Raw genomic sequence first — 15,902 nt, forward strand, 5'->3', positions numbered from 1 at the left:
TACCTGCTCTTGGGTTCACCATTATATGTCTGTTCTGAAGCCACGTCAGTACAAACACCATTGTACTTTCCGCCAGTTGCACTCACAGTGAAATGTACCTGTTGGAATTCTGTACCTCTGTCTTGTGGAAGATGCTTCTTCATCACAATCAGAAATTGTGGGATACCTGCCACGTGTTTACTGTGGTCAGTAGATATCAGGTATGGCAGCATGTTTCTGCTTCAGTGAGGTGCTGTTCTGTTGGTACTGATGTAGTGTAGTCGTACTTAGCATGTAGTATTGTTGGCCAGGTTTCTGGGGAGCAGTGACGTGATATTCAAGAGATGCTTCAACAACGTCACGTTTTACTGGTGACTCAGGTAAGAAAAGTCCGTATCCAATCAACTTTTGGAGTTTTTCATCCTCGGTTCATGGAAAGAATTCCAAGTCACGAGACTCTTCTGATCATCAGCTTCCAAAGACTCTCTTTTTCTCAGCTTCCGTATGACTGAGATCTGTAATCACCTTGGTATCTCTTGGTTCTTGTATAAGTTTCCGGCCACACAAGGAACGACTTTGCTGTCGATCTCAAGGTTAAACCACTCACCTTAGTGTGGAAGTGCTGAATTCCTGCTCATGGAGCTCTTCCAGTTCATGGTCCTGATGTAACAGTTTTCAATACCTCATCATCGTTACCTGAATGTGTGTAGATGTTGTGGGTCGTGCCACTGGTTGTTGTACCTTCCAGTGTGTGTTCATGGAAGTCCAGGTTACCAAAGGCACTTTGAGTGAATTTTTCAACTTTAAGGTTTGTGGGAATCAAGAGCTCACCTTGTTCCTGGTCCTCCTCACTAGTCCGTGACGTGGAAGCGATACATCTCTGTCTATCTTGATACCTGATGATATTGTCAAAACGGTTCAATATCTTAACTACTTCTTTACTCCTGGTTTATTTTAAGGTGTGAAATGCTCGTGGGGATACCTGCTACCTTGATAAATACCTTGATCCATATTGAGGACTTTTCCCGATTTCTCTCATTCAGTTTCACTTTTAAGTTTGACTCGTTCATCTCTGGAGTTGCATCAGTCACCATCCAGGTCACGTGATTGTGGAGTGACACAGGAACACATTCAGATGCAGAATCATAGCGATGAATCATCTTCTCGATTCCTCTTCTTCTCATTTTTGTGACGTCCCAGAGGTAACTTCTGGCATGTGGTGTAACGACTATAATCAGTGGAAGGTCGTTTCCTTGTTCGTACATCATCCATTATGTCACCTCAAGAGGTTACCTGAAAATATATGAAATGGACACCATGAGACATTCACGCAAGTGATTCATTAATCTCATATGAGAATGATAACAAACTGTTCGCTTTAATCAATTGAAATGATAAATTAAACAAAACTGTCCGCTTCACAACAAAGTTACCGGAGGACAATTCTCTGTAAACGTCAGGATGTACAGCTGGTGGTAGTTTCATGTCACCTGTGCAAACGAATCGCATTAAAAAGATGATTGTGATGACGTAACAATCGAGCGATAAAATAACGATTCAACAACGGGCATGGTGACGTCACAAAGTTAAAGGTTGCGTCATCACGTGAGGACGGAATCCCGAGAAGGTGTCTCATCACGTCCTTTAATTAACAAATCGTACTTACCTATTACCTGGCGGCAGACAAAACCGTGAACAAGCAGGTGATGCCCTCAGGGCGAGATCTACCCATGGCACTCCAGGTGGGTTACCTGCTCTTCGTGAAGGACACCGTGGGATCTTTAACGTTCACCAACTAATGCCAGCACACAGGACGTCCGGCTTCACGTCCATTCGAGGGTCGAAGATGAACACATTGAATCACCTGCCTGCGAAACACCAATTGAACTTTCTGAACTCGGACATCGATCGGAGAAATCCGTGGATCGGGATTCGGGAATGATGTTTGTTTTGATAAATGATAACGAGATGCGAACGAGTTTGTTTATTAAACGGGATAATCAGAAATAACGGTTTAAAATAAACGTTTAATATAATCCCATGACAGGGTTGAAACCCCCGCGGAATGTTCCCTCATTCGGTTATTATTTCACAAGAAAATAAGCTTGATGTGAAAAACAAGTTGAAAATCCAGCTGATGTTGTTAAAATAACCACGTGACGTGCTGAGACAAATGCGCGAGAGATGGCGCTCGTTCTACGAGACTGCGTCATCACGTTGTTCATGACGTCATGGAACGAGGCTCCACCCCTGTGAGCTCAATTCGGGGAAGTGAAGTGTTGACGCGTTTCTCAAACTTTATCAGCAGGAGAGGTAACGTGTCCGTTCTCGTACCCGGGTTAAGGAGTTATCAAGTTATTAATGAGAAATGTTGTATAATGATCGTGTTTGTTTCACTCTGGTAATGAAGGAGTGTGTGGAGTGTGGAGAGTGCAATCGGGAATATTTGTGTGGTTCGTCAGGATGACGTCAGTTTCTTCAGGGAGGGAGAGGGAACCACGGACAGGGTTCCAGGTTCATTAGTTTCACTACCGAAGGTCGATGGATGTTATGTTTTCATGTCTGGTTATATATTTGTGAATAAGATATCTTTAAAAGTTGTAGACGGATCCGGGCGTAATTTGGTGGAGACGTTGGGTGTGGGACACAGACAATTTTGTTTTTTTTTAAATACCAAGTCGAGGCTCATGTGAGAGCTAACGTATACAACATATAATAAAGAGAGCGAGAGAAAAGAAGGGGGTTGAGGGAAGTACAACAACATGATATAACAGGAACATCGGGAGATCTATGGAATGTCGATGGTTGGTGGGGTACATGGGACAAACAAGATGGACACCACAGGGGAGGAAAGAAAATAGAATTTCAACTGATCTTTTCCCTTATGGATGGTGAAAAATAAGCGAAGTACCAACTTCTAATCTGGTGTGTGGGTGTATCTAGGCACAAGCAAGAACGCTGTTTAAAATTGGGTCGCCACGTCAAAATCCAAGATGGCCGCCGCCATGTATGTCTGAACCTTGTGAGATGAATATCTTGAAAAATAAGCGAAGTACCAATTTCTAATTGGGTGTGTGGGTGTATCTCGGCATAAGGAAGAACGCTATTGTAAATTGGGTCGCCACGTCAAATCCAAGATGGCCGCCACCATATATATGTCTGATCCTTGTGAGCGTAATATCTTGAAAAATAAGCGAAGTACCAACTTCTAATCTGGTGTTTGGGTGTATCTAGGCACAAGGAAGAACGCTATTGAAAATTGGGTCGCCACGTCAAAATATAAGATGGCCACCGCCATGTATGTCTGAACCTTGTGAGTGGAATATCTTGAAAAATAAACGAGGTACCAACTTTTAATCTGGTGTGTGGGTGTATCTAGGCATAAGGAAGAAGGCTATTGAAAATTGGGTCGCCACGTCAAAATCCAAGATGGCCACCTCCATGTATGTCTGAACCTTGTGAGCGAAATATCATATCATAGCATGTTTTCTGCGTCTTCCACTTTGTCAACTCGCATTACTTCACCGACGGAGGACCTAGGCGTAACGCTTGTTTTTCTTTACTTGGGTTTACTTTCTGAACTCAGTATATCAATCTGGTGAGTTTATTTTACGCTTCGGTGATTTCTTTGTTAAAAGAACCATGTCACTGATTGTCTTTCGCAGCAAGAAGTCAATAACAGTATAATATCACAGGTGGCGTGACAAAATGTAAGGACAGGTACATTTGACGATTGGCTTCACAATCGTGTATATAAGGGTTGTTGCGTTCTGTATTAGTGGAAAACAACTGCTGCACATCTACAAAAGTTATTGCCGCTTCCTCTGGAGATGGTCCATCAACTCGATAATGCTGTTTGTCATGGAGTGGTGGCTTTACGAAATTCTGGCATGAAACAGCGTGCTATTGCTCGGCAGTATGGCATCACTCAAGTTCAGGTGTCAAAGATCCTGAAACGAAATGCTCAGAGGGGTATCCCTACTCCAATACCGAGGCCAGGACGTCCCCGCAGAACCACAAGGAGAGATTATCACCAGCTGCACCGGTTAGTCTGCAATGGCCGTACCAAGTCAGCTAATCGGCTTCGGGCTGAGTGGCAGCAACTGACAAATGTGCCTGTATCCAGAAGCCTAGTCAACCAACGACTGGTTCAAGCAGGCTATCGTGCCAGGCGTCCCCTGAGAAAGCCACGCCTGACCAGACAACACCCCCAGCGTCGATTGCAGTGGGCCAGAGAGCACCGTCAATGGCAGCCAGGACACTGGAATCACGTGACCTTCAGTGACGAGTCTAGATTTCTGGTCTATCGTCAAGATGGCCGCAACCGAGTGCGCAGACAAGTGCATGAAGCCGACAACGAAGATTGTATTGTGCCAAGAGTCCAAGCTGGAGGTGGTGGGGTGACCATTTGGGCTGCTTTTCATGCAGGGGGCAAAACTGACCTGGTTGTTCTGAATGGAAACCTGAACCAGTTCAAGTACAGGGCCATTCTGGAAGAAACATTGCTTCCATTTGCTCGTGCAGCCTTTCGAGGAAACTTTGTCTTCCAAGATGACAATGCACGGCCTCATCGTGCTCGCATGATCCAACATTTTCTTGCTGACCGTGGTGTCGAGCATATGGAGTGGCCTGCCATGTCCCCGGATATGAATCTGATAGAGAACTTGTGGGCAGAATAAACGCGTCAAATCGACAACTTGGACCAGCAGCCGACATCTGTGCGTGAATTGCAGCAGGCTATTTTCACTGCATGGCCAGCGATTCCTGTCCAAACCTTGGCAAATCTCGTGAACAGCATGCCTCAACGTGTACGTGCTCTCCTGAATGCTCGTGGGGGTTACACGAAGTACTGAACTGTAATTTTACTATCCGTAATCCCAGTCATAATTTAACCTTTGTTTTTGTTGAATTTTTTTTTGGCTAATGTGCAAAATAAAGAGATACTTCTGGAAAACGTACAGAAGTTTAACACAGTAGTCTGTGAATTGAGTTCGATATCGGTTTACATCACTTTCAAGGATCAATTTATTTACTTCAAAATGTCAAATGTGGTTTTTGTTTCTTTTAAAGGTCACATTAACAAATTCTAGAATAATTTCAACATAATTCTAATGAACTTTTGGTTCTAAGTCATCTTGAAAAGTAAGTTCACCCCCACAAAAAAAATATTCCATATTAAATGCCAAGTCTGTGTGTATGTATATATATACACAAAGAATTAAGTTAAGCACCCCCCCGTTTTTTTACAACCTCGCACATTACAAGGTTGTTGTCGTCAAAACAGTGTAATATACCCATGATATTGCTATATTTTCTGGAGAAGTGATATTATGGTCACATAAAAACATAACAATCATGCCGTTTTCAATATTTTATTCTGAATAATTTAAGGTGAAATTTATTGGGAATTTTAGGCATATTTTCACCTCAATTTAAGTATGGAGCTATAGGTCCATCACGGACAGTGTGGATGACGTTTATGTTTTCTAACGTACAGTCATTGTTCTGAGAAGACCTCTAGCGATCTTTGCGTCAATAACGTGTGTAGGACCCACGTGATCGGATCACTGACTCAACCCTACGTCTCATAGACCCTGTAAGCCGTCGTATGCGTTGCTGTGGCAGGTTGTTCCATTCCCGATGTAATGCACGTTCCAATTCATCCAGATTGGCTATTGGAGGGACCATCGTCGCAATTTGTCGTCCCAACATGTCCCAAACGTGCTCGAGGGGGGTATATATTAGGGGGTGCTTAACTTAATTCTTTGTGTAGGGGTGCTTAACTTAATTCTTTGTGTATATATGTGTATATATATATATATATGTGTATATATATATATATATATATATATATATATATATATATATATATATATATATATATATATATATATATATATATATTAGGGTGGTCCTCAAATGTACACCAAAAAATAAAATTGGACTTATTTCAGGTGCTTGTTGCTAAAATTGTTCCTTATTGTGAAAAAATGAAATGTGCCAAAGATGGTTTCTATCCGACTTTATTTACTACTGTCACACATGGGTTGAAAATTACAATGTTTCAATATCGACACACAAAATTGTTTTTAATAAACTAACACTCAGATGTAATCCCAAATCAGTAAGAATGTATGACAATCATCATAAACACAAAGAGTAAGAGTCATCCAGACCATTGATGCCTCATTAATAAGTTCTGTGGTAAATTATTTCCTCCTTATCTTCTTTGCGTCGGGGAACTGATGGCGATGCCACTCAACAACTTGCAACAGGTACTGGCGCTGCTGTTCATCCTTTGTCAAGACTTGATTGTAGTCCTGTATTAATGCTACACCACGTTCTGCAAAGTCGTTGACAGTGGCAATACCGCGCAAGACTTGCTGTGATGACTGAAATGATGGGTCATCGGCCCACTCACCAGGGTCCTTTTCTAGGAAGTCAGTATTGACTTTGAATGCAGTAAAAATTCGCAGTGAGGCAGAAGTAACAAAATCTGCAACAGTCTTGGCAGCGATGGCTTCTTTTGCTGTAAGATCCACATGGACCCGTGGTTGAGGATTCTCTTGGCATTCTTCTTTAAGAGCAGCTACTATCATTAGCTTGACATCAAGCTCAACACTATCGTCAAACAGAGCAAGTCCTGCCAGTTCTTCACTGAGGTACCACAAGTGATTGGAAAGCTTTTTGCTGGTGGCTTCGGCAATCACTGAATCAGGATACAAAATGAGTGCTTTTAAGAGAGCTAGGTCTCCAGCGGGAGCACCAATGGCAGATGGAGCGCTGAACCAGGCTTTGGTATACACTGCTCCAACAAATGCTGTAAAACGCTTTATGCCAGTGAGTTCCTTTGGGGTCAGTCGAAACTGATCACGGAACAAGTAGATCTTGATTCCATAAATCACATGGGCCATCCATCTTGCCCGATGCATGGCTCCTGGCTGCATGAACCTGAATCCTCTCAGAGGACGCTCACCAAACAGAATAATAGTCAACTCAAGAAGTTCACGGTAGTCATCTCGTAGTTGGCCCGATTCCAGTTTCTGGATGCAGAATGAAACGACATCTTCTTTGCAACTTAAAAATACACCTGAAACTACAGAGTCAAGGTCATCAGGCATCGTTGGCTTAAACTTGCTTTGGTCAATGGAATTCCAGTTTGACTGGAAACACTTGAAGACGGCTATCTCAGGTCCTTTTGATGGACCAACAAATGGTTTGAATGCTGCCATTGCTGGCTCTACCACTAGTTCCAGAATGTGATGCCGGCATGCAAAATGTAATAGTTGTCGTCCAAGCTTTTGCTGCAAAATAGTGCACGCACCAAGTGCTGAACCAGTGTTGCTGGCTGTCGTGTCAAAGTTCATACCTGCCACCATGTCTTGCAAATGCCATTCTTCGAGGCATTGCATAACAGCAGCAGCTGTTGCTAGTCCAGTTCCTGCTGGCAGCTTTGGCACACCCAGAAGCTTTCCAGTTCCTTGTGGGTCACTGACAATGACAGGAAGGCGATCAACTTTTTTAGTCCCATCGTCTGGAAGGAGCTTGCCATCCCAATGAACCACCAGACTTGTGTTTGGAGCATAGGATGCCTGGATGTCACCTGCAATTGTCTTCCGTTGGATCCGCCTGGATTTCCTGATCGATGTGCGGTTGATGGCCAACTCTGAAGGGTCGTGTCCCAGAGCAGAGGCTGCTGCTGACAAGATGTGAACAGCTGATCGATCGATAACCTTGTTGCGGTCGAGAGCTGCTGTTAGGTCCGGTGTAACAATGCTACTTGCACGCTTTCGGCTCTGCCCCTTTGAAGCAGATAGAACAGCAGAGTCGTCATGATCACTGGCTTCTGCACTGCTGTCTGTTGATGATGCTAGCTCAAGAGTCTCCTCTCGGGCTGCTTGCTTCTCTTTTTCATGCTGCTCTCTTTCAGTCAACACCTTGTCGCGTTGATGTGTCCGCTCCTCTTTTCCTGCTAGCACCTTGTCAACACCAACCATAAAGCCCCGTCGACCTGGCTCCCGTTGTGCCTTAAGGAATTCACGGTCCTCTGGTATTTTGATCAGATCAAGGACATCAACATGAGCAATGTCAAATAAGTCACGTAGACCGGTTTGAAACTGCTCTTCTTTCTTTATCTGAGGGACAGATCGCCGGCTCTTTCCTTTCAGGATCGATCTGTATTGTTCTACTTTTCTCTCAAGTTTTGCAATGATATTCCGCTCATCTGCAGTGGGGATCCGTGATTTCTCCCAGATGCATAATGTCTCACGAACAACAGTTGTTGCGGCACTGCTTATGTCCAATTTCTCAGCCTGATGTAGCTTAAAGTATCGCTGCAGAATCTCTTGCCAAGATGGGAGCCGAGTTTCTGGTAGTTTTTCAATATGGCAGCCTATCAGCCACACATGGTTCTTTTTTCTGGTTGCTCTTCTTGAAGTACTTGCACTCGCCATCATAACTGAAACAAACCGAAATAACTTCTGTATACTGCTGATTAGCAGATTAGGAGGGGCCATGTGACAGTGGTAAAAGTTTTCAAAATGAAACGAAATTTTACCCAATTTGTTCTCTCTACAGGTGTAATAAAAAAAATGGAAAAGCACTTTAGAAAAGTTAATGTTTACATTTGAGGACCACCCTAATACATATATATATATATATATATATATGTATATATATATATATATATATATATATATATATATATATATATATATATATATATATATATATATATACATACATATATATATATATATATATATATATATATATATATATGTACATACTTGCTCTTTCATTATTTTAAGATTTTCTAATTTTTCATCTCCATTTGCAGGTTTCAATTCAACCCTGCTTCACACTCTCCTCTAACGCCAAGGAAATGGCTTCTTCTTCTTCTGATATCGGAGTTATTTTGGATGAACTAACATGTCCAGTGTGCTTTGATCTCTACAAGGAGCCCACTGCTTTGCCATGTGGACACTCATTTTGTCGTGTGTGTATAGAGACATTCTGGGAGAACAGGAAAGAAGACACAGGTTGTGTTTGTCCAAATTGCCGTGAGGTTTTTCCACAAAAACCAAAGCTTGAGAAGAATGTGATCGTTGCCAACTTGGTAGAAAATATGAAGTTGAAAAAGGGAAAGGTTGGGTTGGGGGTTGAGATCGGAGATGCAGAACATGGTAATGTAAATGTTAAGGAAGGCGTGAAATCAAGGGGCAGAGAGAGTTACTGTGAGCTTTGTAATGGAGAGGCAGCCAAGAGGTGTGTACCTTGTGAGATCCTCTGCTGTGAGAAACACCTGAAGCCTCATCAGCAGAAAGGGCACAAGCTGGTGGATCCAGAAGTGAAGATTGAGGAACTAAGATGCACTCAACATGGAAAGCCAATCCAATTCTATTGTAAGGACGATGAGAGCTTGATGTGCTTGATGTGCACAGGTGGACAACATCAGGAACACAAAGTTGTTGCTGTGGAGATTGCTCATGTTGAACTGAAGGTGAGTAAATCAGTGAAAATGGTTGTTGTATGAATTTTATCCAAAATGTTTCGGCCTGGGTTTCGGCCTGAATTTTTAATTTTATTAGGTTTACTCTCCATGAAATGGAGAGAAACCTATTATTACTGCTAGAGTTTTTCTTATTATTATTCTTCCACCCTATTTTGCACCTCCGAAAACTTCATAATTAAGTTTCTCAGCAACCGCTGGTCGGATTGACAGGAAATTTTCATCAAATGATCGGCTAGGCTCGTAGAATTTTTTTATGCTAATGATGACGTCATAGGTCACGTGGTATGGGCGCCATCTTGTAAAACACCTTCAACTTTGCCCCTCTGTATCTCCGAAACGGCTCAATGGAAAAATTTGAGGAATGGCTCATTCTAAAGAACTCTGCAATGGGAACAAAAAACATGTGTATTGAGTATATCAAAAATGCTAACGTTAAGAGGTTAGAATTCGTCAAACACAGTTTTTCTCCCCCGAAAATGAGATTTTTTCCCCAGATGCTTAGTTAAAAAAAAACTCAGAATGCGAAAATTTTCGAAGTCATACGTCACATGGTTCGGCCGCCATCTTGATTTCCGTGAAAAAACACAGAAAACCCTTTTTCTCCAACGGCTGAACGGATCGAGCCCAAACTTGGCATGCATATTCGGATACCCATGACAAACAAAAAAGTCAGCGAGCACGACGTCATCCGACACGTGGTTTCAGAGTTATGACGTTTTAAAATTTCAAACTAGAAATGGAATCACCTCCATAATTTGTGGAGATATCGAGTGGAAACTTTACACAAATGTTCCACATGGGGGGATGTTTCATCGTTACTTGAGACGTTTTGATAAGTCACATGGTTTGGCCGCAATAAATAATGGAATTTAAATTTTAAAAAGCTTGTAACTCTTGAACCACTGCATGGACCCACTTGAATTTTTAATGCAATGTAGCTCTCATCGGGTGGAACAAGTGTGCAAAATTTTAAGATGATTGGATGTACGGTCGCGAAGCTAAAGTCTTTATTGTTGAAAGAAGAAGAAACACACCATTTTGTCCTCCCAGGCCACATCTCCCAGTGCTATTGCCATTTTAAGTTTTAATTTCCTTTAAAAAACATTTTCTCTGCAATAATAGGGCCGATTGAGATACAATTTTCACCATAGGAGTGACTTGGTCTGTAGAATATTTTAATGGTAATTATGACGTCGCAGGTCACGTGGTTCGGCCGCCATCTTGTTTTTCGTGAAAACACGAAAACCCCTTTTTCTCTGCAACGGCTGAACAGATCGAGGCCAATCTTTGCAAGCAGAATCGCATGCCCATGACGAACAAAAAAGTCAGCGAGGGCGACATCATACGACACATGGTTTCAGAGTTATGACGTTTTTAAACATGAACCTTTAAAACCTAGCTCCTCCCTCATTTTTGATCCAATCGAGGAGAAAATTCACAGATCTGTTCAGCATGTCAGTCTACTATAATTTCATTTTAGAATTTGCGATAGGTCACGTGGTTTGGCAGACATCATTAATTAAAGGAAATTTTTTTTTTAATGGATATCTCTTGAATCGCTTTATTGATCGACGTGAAACTTCAAACTCTAGTCGAAGTCATGAAGAGTAACAAGTGTGCACAATTTCAAGATGATTGGATGTACGGTCGCGAAGCTATAAGTCTTTATTGTTGAAAGAAGAAGAAACACACCATTTTGTCCTGCCAGGCTACGTCTCACAGTGAGTGCTATTGCCATTTTAAGTTTTAATTTCCTTTAAAAAACATTTTCTCTGCAATAATAGGGCCGATTGAGATAAAATTTTCACCATAGGAGGGACTCGGTCTGTAGAATATTTTAATGGTAAATATGACGTCGTAGGTCACGTGGTTCAGCCGCCATATTGTTTTTTGGTGAACACACGAAAAACCCTTTTTCTCTGCAACGGCTGAACAGATCGTGGCCAAACTTTGCAAGCAGAAACGCATACCAATGACGAACAAAAAGGTCAGCGAGCACGACATCATCCGACACATGGTTTCAGAGTTATGACGTTTTTAAGCATGAACCTTTAAAACCTAGCTCCTCCCTCATTTTTGATCCAATCGAGGAGAAAATTCACAGATCTGTTCAGCATGTCAGTCTACTAAAATGTCATTTTAGAATTTGCGATAGGTCACGTGGTTTGTCAGATATATATATTTTTTATTTTTTTATTTTTTTGTATACTGAATCGAGGCTCGTGAAAGAGCTAACATTTACTTCACAAACAAATCAACCAGACAAACAAAATACATAAAAAGCGGGAGCGGAAAACAAGATGGGGAGAGAAGGTGAAGCACACAAACACAACATTTGAGAGCAGGGAGATGTGTGGAAGGGAGAGGGCTTGGGGGGAGGAGGCATGGGAAGGGGGGGGGGGGGGGGTGGACGGAGAAGTATAAAACACAAGGACACCAATGACTTCCAGGACAGAAGTTGGTATTTCAAAAAGTGGAATTGGGGTGAAATTAGCGGGGGTAGAAAAGATCAAGGTTTTGGATGGGGGAAGATAAGAGATGGTGGTGAACAGCTGTTTTAAAGACCTGGAGGGTGGAGTGGGATTGAAGAGAGTGAGGGAGTTTGTTCCAGAGGCGGGAGAAAAGAGGAATGAAGGAGTGAAGGTGAGCAGAGAGTCTTGATTTTGGCAGTTTGACCATAAGAGGGTTGCAGGCAGATCTTGTTCGACCTGCAGGAATATTTGCGGGACAGAGCCCAGAGAGAGCTGGGGGGGCAAGGCCAGAGAGGAGTCGGTAGAAGATGGAAAGACCACCAACCTGCCTGCGGTGAGTGAGTGAGAGGCCCTTGGAGTTAGCTTCATCGCGGGAGATTCCAATGATTCTGAATGCTTTGGTTTCAACAGCGTGAAGACGAGCTAGGTGTGAGGCAGGAGCACCAGCCCAGAGGGGAGAGCAGTATTCCATTGAGCTGCGGATGAAAGCCTTGTATGTGGTGAGGAGCTCAGGTGTGCCAAGGAAGGACTTCGCACGATGGAGGATGCCCAGTATGCGACTGGCTTTGGAGGCCAGATTTGAAATGTGGTTTTCCCAGGAAAGATCATGGCAGATAGTGAGACCCAAAAGCTTGAGTGACAGAACTTCTTGGAGAGGATTATTCAGAAAGTGGATGGGAGGGTTGTCCAGTCGGTCTTTTCGGAGAGACATTGTAAGAGTGTGAGATTTGTCAGGATTGAAAGACATGTTCCACTTGTTTGCCCAGTCTGTGATTTTGTCCAGGTCTGCAGAGAGTGAGGAGGCAGCAGACTGCCGATCTGAGGGATGAAGAATGGAGCGACAGAGAGTAGAGTCATCAGCAAAGAGATACAGAGGATTTTCAAGAGAGTCAGAGAGATCATTGATGAAGACCAGAAAAAGGACAGGGCCAAGAACACTGCCTTGTGGAACTCCAGCCTGAACAGGAAGAAGAGATGAGAGAAACCCATTCAGGGCCACACGTTGACTACGACTAGAGAGGAAGTCCGCCAGCCATGCGTGGAGATTTCCATGGATACCAAAAGAGGAGAGTTTGGTGAGCAGAGCGGGGTGCCAGACCGTATCGAAGGCACGTGATATGTCAAGGGAGACTGCTCTAATTTCCTGTTTGGCATTGAGGACCTCCATCCATTGTTGAGAAAGCAGAAGCAGCATGTCCAGAGTAGAGTGTCCAGGTCTGAAACCAAATTGATGATCAGAGATCAAGCCATTGGAGAAGAGGAAAGATTTCATATCTGAAGCAATGATGGATTCCATGACTTTGCTGATAATTGGGAGAAGGCTGATTGGTCTGTAGTTGCTGGGATCTGTTTTTGCACCTTTTTTGTGCAAAGCGGTGATGTTGGCAGATTTCCAAGCAGATGGAAGATGACCTTGAGCAAAAGAGAGGGTGAAGAGAACAGAGAGAGGGAGTGAAAGAGCGGAAGAACAGGATTTTAGGACCCGTGGGCTGATGCCGTCAGGTCCAGTTGCAGAATCCGAGTCGAGGGTTGACAGAAACTTTTCCACCTTGTCAGGAGGAAAGGACACAGAGTCCAGGAGCAGCTGGGTACGACTGGGTACGGTGGGTACAGAGAGGGATGGGTTTGGGACACAACATTTCGAGGCAAACACAGAATTGAGGCATTCAGCTTTTTCATGTGCGGAGTCAGCCGTGTGGCCATTTGAGGTGAGGGAGGGGATGGAGGGGGAACAAACACCAGAAACAGATTTGACCAGACGCCACCAGGATTTGGAAGAGGGAGACAGATAAGTGAGTTCAGTCCTGAGAACGGAGAGATATTGTTTCCTGGCTCTCCTGAGGGTGGACACACACTTGTTTCGGGCTTTGTGAAAGGAAATGAGATTTCCTTCCGTTGGATTTGCTTTCCAGGAGACGAAAGCAAGTTGTTTCTGGGCAATAGCCTCACCACAAGATTCCGTGTACCATGGACGGGAGGAAGGGTATGACAACAGAAGACGAGATGGGATAAATCTGTGCATGAGAGAGAGCAGTTTGCTTTGGAAGAATTCCCAGGAAGAATTTATGTCAGAGGCAGTAGAGATGGGAGACCAGTCCAGATGATTGATGGCTGCTTGAAGACCGTGCCAGTTGGCCTGAGTGAAATGGCAGACTCGTCGACGCTGAGGAGGCTCTCTGAGAATGGTCAGAGAGATGTCCACTTTAACAAGCACATGATCAGAAGAGCCGATTGGAGCAGAAGAAGAGCAGCAGACATTTTCAGGGAAGTTAGTCATAACCAAGTCCAGAAGAGAAGATGCTCCGTTGACTGAAATCCGGGTCGGGAAATTGACAGTTTGTGTCAGTCCCAGTGAGTCACAGAAGTCCTTTGCTGAAGAGCCATGGCTGGTGAGAGAGGTACCCACACCCAGCCAACTGGCATGGTGACAGTTGAAATCACCACATATGAGGAAGAGAGAGTTGGGATGGGTAGATAGAAGTTGGTCCATATTCTCAGACAGCGAGATGTAGATGGAGTCATCACTGTTTGGTGGACGGTACAACACACATATGAACAAAAGGTGGGAGCGAAGGGGAAGCCGTAGCCAAAGGTATTCCTGGGGGTGAGGTGGAGAGAGGGCAGTGCAGGGCGAGTGAGGAAGAGTTTTTTTATAAAGATAGCAACCCCACCTCCAGGACGAGGCTCAGGTCTATCATACCGGAGTAGGGAGTAACCTGCGAGAGATACCAAGGAATCAGAGACATCATGAAGGAGGAAAGTTTCTGTTAAGCAGATCACGTTTGGTTTGTCAGAAGCAACCTTTATGGAGAGATCAGACATGTTTGAGCGAAGGCCCCGGATGTTTGAGGTCCATACTGTTAAGGAAGAGGAAGGGGGAGCATCGGATACAGAACAGGGGGTGGGGGGGGAGCGGTAGGGTAAGACGTGGAAGAGGAGGAAGAGGTAGGGAGAGCTGTTGAAGGTGTGTCAGAGATTACATAATAGCTCGGAGAAAGGGAAGGATGGGGCAGACAAAAGGTTTGATGGTGATTGGGAGAGGCGCAGTGAGGTGTTATTTGACGAGGGGGAAGAGCGAGGCAGAAGGTTGAGGGAGATGAAGGTGAAAGTTGGAAGGGGCAAGAAGCGGGGAGGACGCTTTGAGGGGGAGGGGTGAGAGGGGAGTCGAGGAGGGGAGGAGCGAGGGAGAGTCTCGGAGGGGAGGGGGTGTGGGGGGAGATTTGAAAGGAATGTGTGATTGGGAAGATTTGGAGGGGAGGGGCAAGGGGGAAGATTTGAAAGAGATGGGTGATGGGGATGATTTGGAGGGGATGGGCAAGGGGGTAGATTTAGAGGGGAGGGGTGATGGGAAATGGGATTTTGGGGTGATGGGATTTTGAAAAATGTACGATTAATGGGAAACGAACATTTATTGCAAAATTAGTTTCTTGAGACATTCGAGTCAAAAATACGTTTGAGGACGCTGGAGGGAGGATGGAGTGCTGGAGAGTTTAGGGAATGAATGAAAGATGCACTATAAGAGATGGAATTTTTTTTTTGGAATGAATGGATTTGGTATTAAACGAAACGGATTAAATAAAATTTGGTATATCATTAATTAAACGAATTTTTTTTTTTAATGGATATCTCTTGAATCGCTTTATTGATCGACGTGAAACTTCATACTCTAGTAGAAGTCATGAAGAGTAACAGGTGTGCAAAATCTCAAGATGATTGGATGTACAGTCTGGAAACTAGAAGTTGTTATTGCCTGAAGAAAAAGAATCACAACACTTTTTTTTGACCAGGCCATGTGACATAACCACCTCACGAGCTAAGGGTAGCTCGAAATTAAATTGTCATCGGATTTGACAGTCGCTAGAGGGTGTTAACATTCGAATGCAACAAATCTGGGCAAATTCTGATGAATTTTCGTCAAACTACACGATATTGTCATT

General features: G+C 43.6%; 1 protein-coding gene across 3 annotated transcripts in view; it reads left to right on the plus strand.

The window, feature by feature from the left end:
- LOC144888214 (E3 ubiquitin/ISG15 ligase TRIM25-like) overlaps positions 1-15,902 on the plus strand; it is a 263,155-nt gene that overhangs the window by 201,848 nt on the left and 45,405 nt on the right. For 2 of the 3 annotated variants that reach the window (XM_078770385.1, XM_078770383.1), the window contains exons 1-2: positions 2,226-2,292; positions 8,819-9,481. In XM_078770385.1, coding sequence (XP_078626511.1) covers positions 8,864-9,481 — 618 coding nt within the window. In that variant the 5' untranslated portion in view covers positions 2,226-2,292; positions 8,819-8,863. Of the gene's footprint in view, positions 1-2,225; positions 2,293-8,818; positions 9,482-15,902 lie in introns of those variants that run through there. The other variant, XM_078770384.1, reaches the window with a different exon arrangement.

This window comes from Myxine glutinosa, chromosome 1 (assembly GCF_964187855.1).
Source record: "Myxine glutinosa chromosome 1, kmMyxGlut1.1, whole genome shotgun sequence".
Taxonomy (NCBI): Eukaryota; Metazoa; Chordata; class Myxini; order Myxiniformes; family Myxinidae; genus Myxine; species Myxine glutinosa.